General features: G+C 42.1%; 1 protein-coding gene across 6 annotated transcripts in view; it reads right to left on the bottom strand.

The window, feature by feature from the left end:
• The window catches only part of MARK3 (microtubule affinity regulating kinase 3), a 159363-nt gene that overhangs the window by 4917 nt on the left and 146208 nt on the right, over positions 1 to 8238 (bottom strand). For 2 of the 6 annotated variants that reach the window (XM_006160041.3, XM_006160044.3), the window contains one exon: positions 2472 to 2498. The exons of the other annotated variants lie outside the window; for them this stretch is intronic. In XM_006160041.3, the coding sequence (XP_006160103.1) occupies positions 2472 to 2498 (27 nt within the window). The remainder of the gene's footprint in view (positions 1 to 2471; positions 2499 to 8238) is intronic. 6 annotated transcript variants of the gene reach the window in all.

The raw sequence follows: 8238 nt of genomic DNA, 5'->3' as shown, positions 1-8238 counted from the left end.
GGGCTCCTCAACCTGAGCACATTCATGGCCTTAGGCGGGACTCGCTCTGCCTTTGTAACTACTCCCCATAGCACAATGGGTACAAATGAAGGGGAAATGGCAGTATTGATGGATTTCTACATTCAGAAAATTTTTTTTCTTTTCCTTAAGAATTATTTTATGGGACCAGCAGTTAGCATAATGGCTATGTTGCTGGACTCCCATGTAGTCGACTGCGGTTTGAGTCCCGGACCTGGTCCAGGCGCATGTGTGTGCGTGCCCAAGATACCGAGAGGAGAATGGAGAAGGGATTGGGGCGTGGCCATCCCCCCTGGGGGGTGATTTCTCGCTTTCTGTCTCTATGTCTCCGTCTGTCTGACAAGCGCACGTGCCCTATAGCAAAAAAAACTCTCTCTCAAAAAAAAAAAAAAAAAAACCCCAGGGGGGATGGTCAAGCTGCAATCCCTTCTCCTCCATTCTTCTCTTGGGATCTTGGACACGCACGCACACGCGCCCAGCATGAGTTTTAAGCCACCGGGTCCAGGACGCAAACCGTGGTCAACTACGTGGGAGTCCAGCGACATAGCCATTACGCTAACTGCTGGTTCCCTTGACTTCATTTATTTTAATTTGAACAGAGAGGGACAAAGTGGTGGTGGTGGAGGGAGAGAGCAAGCTGCCAAGTCCTGGGGCTCGAACCGTGGTCAGCCACATGGAGAGTCCAGCGTCCTTAACCACCACACCACCTGCTGGCCCCCGATTTCTACATTCAAACAGAACTTTTTTTTTTTAAAGGGTTTTTGGAGAGAAACAGACACAGTGGGAGGGAAAGTGATAAATCATCCCCCAGGGGGATGGCCACACCTCGATCTCTTCTCCTCCAGTCTCCTCCTGGGATCCTGGGCACACACACATACATGTGCTCAGCATGAGTTTTAGGCCACCAGGTACAGGACCCGAACCGTGGTTGGTCATGTGGGAGTCCAGCAATGTAAGTGCTATGCCACCTGCTGGTCCCTCGAGTAGAACATTTTTAGTTCAGGGAAATAATCTGACAACTGTGAGGTTTAATGAAAATCATGGAGGGGGACACCAAATAGGAAGAAAGCACTTTTCCCACAGTTTTTGATAAAAATCTGTCACCAAAGTCTCGTAATGACCCATCGGTTTCATAAACTTAAAACCCACATGCAGCCTGGTCTCCTGGTGACTGGAGAGGACCAGGACAACATGCCCTTAAAAGCAGACTCTCTGTTCTAAGTAAAAAAATGAGACATGCTCTTTTTTTTTTTTTTTAAAGAGGATTTTTGTCTTTGCCTTAGGGTGTATGTGCTGATGAGAGAGAAAGAGAAAGAAACAGAGAGGGAAAGTGAGAAATCACCCCCCAGGGGGAATGGCCACACCACAATCCCTTCTCCTCCACTCTCCTTCTGGGATCTTGGGCACACACATGTGCCTGGCATGATTTTCAAGACTCAAGCCACAGTCAGCCCCGTAAGAGTTCAGTGATGTAACCGCTATGCCACCTGCAGGTTTCGAGATATGCTTTATTAAAAGAGGGGGTGGAAAGTGGCTTTCAGACATAATACCATTTCTTCAACTCTCCAAAAACACTGAGACATCGCTATTACATCTGTTCACATCTTAATTTCTTTTTTTTGGAGAGATTTTTGCTATAGGGCGCGTGCGCTCGCCAGACAGACAGAGAGAGACATAGAGACAGAAAGCGAGAAATCACCCCCCAGGGGGGATGGTCACGCCGCAATCCCTTCTCCTCCATTCTCCTCTCGGGATCTTGGGCACACACGCACACGCGCCCGGCGTGAGTTCTAAGCCACCGGGTCCGGGACACGAACCGCGGTCGACTACGTGGGAGTCCAGCGACATAGCCATTACGCTAACTGCTGGTTCCCCACATCTTAATTTCTGAATAAGTTAAACCAAATTTTGTAACTTTGAATTTTGATTGTTTTCAATGCGAGAGTATTAGCTAATTTTCCTGCTTTTTACTAATTCAATCCTTAAGAGAGAGAGAAAAAATGATGACAAGCACAATGAACACTTACCTTCTGCATGGCTGTGGCTAATTGTGATTTAAACATTAAAGTTACTGAACATTTCATTCTTCAAACAGAAGCAAGCATGCTAAGTGTTATTAGTATGAAGACAGAATTATTTGGGTGCTAAATAATTCTACCAAAGAGAGAAAATGCAGAGCATGCATAGGCCTCTTGGTGCATGGGTGCCGCAGCTCCTTTAAAATGCCTTGGAGTTAATTTCTTTCAAGTTTTTCCTCAAGGAAGTAAGTATTTAGTTTTCAGCAGAAAGTTTAGTTTTTAAGAAAAAACAAAAACAAAAACAAAAAACACACACACACCAAAAACAAAACAAAACCAAAAAGTAAAAAGGGCCAGAAAGCCAAACCTGTTGTTAATTGCAGGAGCCATTTTGGGGTACAGACTGAAAATTAAATGTGTATATACAACTCCTACCTTTTGATAAACCTGAATGACATGTTTCTAAAAGAAATTAAGCCAGGAAAAAAAAATTAACAAAAACAATCTGTATAAATCAAATAGAAATCTAATCAATTATAGAGAAAAGGAAAAAAAATGAAAAGAAATATGATCAAAACAGGGCTCCTCTTCTGGCCAATGAACAATGAAATACTGACATGTATTGAAAAATCAAAAATTATTACAGATCAGGACCACCAGTTGGAATAATGGCTATGTTGTTGGATTCCAATGTAGTCAACAGCAGTTCAAGTCCTGGACCTGGTGGCTTAAACTCACGCCGGGCATGTGTGCATGCGTGCCCAAGATCCTGACAGGAGAATGGAGGAGAAAGGATTGCGGCGTGGCCATCCTCCCTGGGGGGTGACTTCTCGCTTTCTGTCTCTCTGTCTTCCTGGCAAGTGCATGTGCTCTATAGCAAAAAACCTCTAAAAAAATTTAGTACAGATGGCTAAAGGAATATGTGATCTTTTAATTAGAAATATTTAAAATCTGTATTTACAAGAAAAAGTTTAGCATGAAATATTGACATCGGCTGTAATGAAACTTATTTCAATTTCTTCAGATAGATAAAAGGGTTTTTTTGGGAGAGGTTTTTGCTATAGGGCATGAGCTCACCAGAAAGAGAGAGACAGAAAGCGAGAAATTACTCCCCAGGGGGTATAGCCACTTCGCAATCCCATCTCCTCCATTTTCTCTGGACCTTGGGCACACATGCACACGCGCCAAGCATGAGTTTAAGCCACCGGATCCGGGACTCAGACCGCAGTTCACTACATGGGAGTCCAGCAACATAGCCATTACACCAACTGCTGGTCCCAAGATAGAAACACTTTTAAGATGAAATTCAGTATCTTGTATTAAAACAAGTCATTGGCAACATACAGTAATAAAATTACATTTTTCAGTTTTCTCTAGAATGCCATAAGAAAAACCTCATTTTCTTACATAGAAACATTTTCCATTTTTAAAAAAGAGTTATTTAATTTTATGTATTTATTATTATTTTGATTTGACCAGAGAAAAAGAGAGAGAGAGACAGAAAGAGAGAGAGAGAGAAAGCAAACCACCAGGTCTGGGTCTTGAATTGTGGTTGGCCATGTGGGAATTCTTTGCCTTAACCACCATACCACCTGTTGGCCCCAACATTTTTCATTTTAAGATATTTAACCATTGGGACTAGCAGACAAGATAATAGTTACATCATCGCTGGATTCCCATGCACTTGACTGCAGTTTGAGTTCTGGACCCAATGGTTTAAAATTCACACTAGGCACGTGTGTGTGCATGCCAAAAATCCTGAGAGGTGACTGGAGGAGGAGGGACTGCAGCATGGCCATCTTCCCGGGAGGGTGATCTCTAGCTTTCTGTTTCTCTGCTGCTCCAGTGAGCACATGCACCCTATAGCAAAAATCTCAAAAAAAAAAAAAAAAAAAAACCCAAAAAAACAAAAAAACAAAAAAAAAAACATTAAGAGGATCATTGCTTATTTCAAGAAAATGACTTAAGGAGACCAGCAAGTGGCATGGTGGTTAAGGCATTGGACATTTGCACATGGCTGACCATAGTTGGAGTCCTGGACCTGGTGGCTTGCTTTCCCACTTTTCTTCTCTCTGTCTCTGTTCAAATTTTAAAAAGTGAACTAATAAATAAAGTACATAATTCTTTAAAAAAAAAAAAAAGAAGAAGAAAAAGAAAATGACTTAAACATTAACATAATGTTTGTTACAGGGCTGGCCCCATGGCCTGTGGTTAAGGGTGCCAGAATCCATATGATTAAGACCTAGCAGACCTAGCTCCAGCAGCATGGAAATCATCCAGGGCGCATGTGCTTGTGTGTCCCAAATCCCGACAGGATGAAGAAATGGAGAAGGGATTGTAGCATGACCATACTCCATAGCAGAGTGCTTTTTCTGGTGAGCGCATGTACACTCTGGCTGATAACCAAAAACAAGAACAGCAAAAAATTATCTAAAACACTCTTTAAAAATTTTTTAAGGTTTTTACCACAGGACACATGCACTCACTGGAGAAAGACAGTGAGAAGAAAATCAAGAAATCACTCTCAGAGGGGATGGCCATGTCACAATCCCTTGTCCTCCATTCTCCTCCTGGGATTTTGGGCATGAACGCACAAAAACCTGGAGTGATTTTTAAGCCACTGGCTCTGGGAATCGACCTACGGACCCACCATGTGTAGTTGAGCACCTTAACCATCATGTTACTTATGCCTGTCCTGCAATAAAACACGATTTTTTTTTTTTTGGAGAGGTTTCTGCTATAGGGTGCATGCGTTCGCCAGAAAGACAGAGAGAGAGCAAAAGAGAGTCAGAAAGTGAGAAATCACCCCTGGGGGCACGGCCATGCTGCAATCCCTTCTCCTCTCGGGATCTTGGGCAGGCACCCAGACACGCCCAGTGTGAGTTTAAGCTGCTGGGTCTGGGACTCGAACTGTGGTCAACTATATGGGAGTCCAGCGACATAGCCATTACACTAACTGCTGGTCCCTAAAACACGTTTTAAGAAAAAAATAAGTGGGGCCAGAGGATGGTGAGGTGGTTGGGGTGCTGGACTCCCACATGGCCTAGAGCGGGTCAACTCCTGGACCTGATGGCTTCCTCTCTTTTTTTCTGGTGATTGCACATGCCCTATAACAAATTAAAAAACAATAATAATAAATAATTAAAAAATTTATTCATTCATTTTATTTATTTATTTATTTATTTTAATTTGATCAGAAAGACAGAGAGAGAGAGAGAGAGAGAGAGAGAGAGTGAAAGAGGGAAAGTGAGAAAGCAAGCCACCAGGTCTGAGACTCGAACCGTGGTTGGCCACGTGGGAATCCAGCGCCTTATGGTCCATGCCACTTGCCGGTCCCATAATAAATAATTTTTAAAAAGTTACTAGGGTTAAAAAAAAAAAGTTGCTAGGGTTTAAAAAGAGGTAGAAATTTCAGTTTTAGATCCCAGGATGAATGAAAATTAAGTGTCAAGGTAATAGTATGGGTTTCATTTTATGTAATCAATTGTAGAAATCATATTTAAAAAGGGGGTGACTTGGGGCTGGCAGGTGGCGTGATGGTTAAGGTGCTGGACTCTCACATGACCAACCATGGTTCAAGTTCTGGACCTGGTTGCTTGTTTTATTTTGCTTGTTTTATTTTCCCTTTCTCTCCCTCTGGTCAAACAACAAAAGAAAAAACAACAAATGAATTGTTTTTTAAAAGGGGTTACTCTGGTCATTAAACCAAAACCAAAACCAAAACCAAAACCAAAACCTGAGGGGAACTGGCTTGTAGCATGGTGATTAAGGTGGCTGGATTCTACATTGTCAAGAGCTCAGTTCAAGTCTTGGACCTGGATACTTAGACATACCAGGCATACTCACATACATATGAGTGTGTGTATGTCCAAAGCCCAAAAGGAAGGAGAAATGGAGGAGAAAGGATTGTGATGTGACCATTCCCCTAAGAAGATGCATAGGTTGTGCTGAACAGAATCTGACAAAAGATTTTTCAAGCTGTGGATAAGGGATTTATGATCCTATGGTCAGCTTCTCTGGGCAAGTGCTGGTTGGGCTTCTTACATGTTTTTTAATAGGTTTTTTTTTTTTTTTTAGAATTATTTAACTTTATTTATTTATTTTAATTTGACCAAAGTGAGAGACAGAGAGATAGGGAGGGAGGGAGGGAGGGAAGGAGAGAGGGAGAGAGAGGGAGGGAAAGGGAAAAAGCAAGCCGCCAGATCCAGTACTCGAACTGTGGGCCACCGTGTGGAAGTCCAGTGCCCGTAACCACAATGCCACCTGCCGGCCCCATTTTTTTTTTTAATTGCCAGAGGGCATGGTCACACCATAATCCCTTCTCCTCCATCTGTTCATCCTATTGAGATGTTGGGCATGCACAAGAACATGTCTGGTTTTAAAATCATACTGTTTCTGCTGTTATATAGAGTCACAAACAAAATTAGACAAAATTATAAAAATATTTTGAGTATTATCTTTAAAATACAGTATTTTGAAACTTTGAAAGTTGTTTATTAACTGTCAAGAACTATAGAGTATTGGGAACCAGCAGTTAGCGTAATGGCTATGTCTCTGGACTCCCACGTAGTCGACCGCGGTTCGTGTCCCGGACCCGGTGGCTTAGAACTCACGCCGGGCGCGTGTGCATGCGTGCCCAAGATCCCGAGAGGAGAATGGAGGAGAAGGGATTGTGGCGTGACCATCCCCCCTGGGGGGTGATTTCTCACTTTCTGTCTCTATGTCTCTCTCTGTCTGTCTGGCGAGCGCACGCGCCCTATAGCGAAAATCTCTCCAAAAAAAAAAAAAAGAAAAAAAACAAAAAGAACTATAGAGTATGAGCAAAAATTTTTTTTGATATGTAAAGTAAATGTGGAAAAATGTAAAAATAAAAATGAACACGTGTGGTATGTTTTTCTTTTTTAAAAAATTATTTTATTTATTTTTATTTATTGTTATTATTACTTTCCGGTTTGATCAGAGAGAGACAGTGAGAGAGAGAAGGAAAGTGAGAAAAGCAGGTCACCAGGTTTGAGACTTCAACTTCAGCTGGCCATATGGGAGTCCACCTGCTGGCCCAAGAAGTTACTTTATTTAAGATACATACATACATACATATATTTATTTATAATTTGATCAGAGCGGGACAGAATGAGAGAGAGAAAGTGAGAAAGCAAGCTGCCAGGTCTGGGACTTGAACTGCAATCGACCATGTGTGAGTCCAGTGCCCATGCCACCTGCTGGTCCCTGTATGTTTTTCAAGCTGCTGAGGCCAGAACTCAAACCCTGGTCAACCATGTGGGATTCAGCTTCCTTAACCACTGTGCCATGGAGACAGCCCTAACCTTGTTTATTTCTATTTATAAAAATCAGTTCTGTAACAAGACACAACGAGGATTCATATATACTTGTTGAATAAATTAATTAATGAAATCCTTAAAAAATTTTTTTCTTCTAATTTGGGAAAGCTTTAGCATTGCTTCAGATATTAACAAGCCCACTTTAAAAAAAGGTCTCCTGAGTCATCTGGTAGTCATAGTTAAGGAAGCTGGATCTGACATGGCCAGCTGCATGGTTCCAAGTCCTGGAAATCATGAAGTCATGCTGAGTGCATGTGTGCATGCCCAACATCCCAAGAGGAGAGAGGAGGAGAAGGCACTAAAGAACAGCCATCCTCCCTCCCATACGGGGTGATTTTTCACTGCCCCCCCCAACCTTGCCCCATCTCTGTGAGTGCACGCATCCTATAGCAAAAAAAAAAGTGTCCTGTAGATAAGTGCCAACCCCTTCATAGTTAGATCCAAAGTGGTACACAGAGGAGTTACACACAGTAAAGATGGTCATGGGGAGGGGAGGGCCAGGAGGTGGTGCAGTGGTTGGGGCACTGGACTCCCACATGGCCGACCACAGTTTAATTCCCAGACCTGGTGGCTTAAAACTCGTGCCAGGTGTATGCGTGTGCATGTCCAAAATCCTGAGATGGCCACATGGCCATCCCCTGAGTGGTAATTTCTCACTTTCTTTCTGTGTTTCCAGAGAGCGCATATGCCCTATGGTAAAAAACTCTTTCTATAAAAATATCATGCATATGAAATTGTTCCATTAAAATCACTACATAAACGTAAGGTAGTATTATTTGAAAGATCATTTTAGTTGAAAAATAATGAAAAAGTTTTAAAGATATATATATACTTAAAATTTATTTATTATTATTAATACTTTC

The sequence above is a fragment of the Tupaia chinensis genome, unplaced genomic scaffold, assembly GCF_000334495.1.
Source record: "Tupaia chinensis unplaced genomic scaffold, TupChi_1.0 Scaffold000671_2, whole genome shotgun sequence".
Taxonomy (NCBI): Eukaryota; Metazoa; Chordata; class Mammalia; order Scandentia; family Tupaiidae; genus Tupaia; species Tupaia belangeri.
The sequence above is the reverse complement of the archived record's forward strand: the minus strand, read 5'-3'. Positions and strand labels throughout refer to the sequence as shown.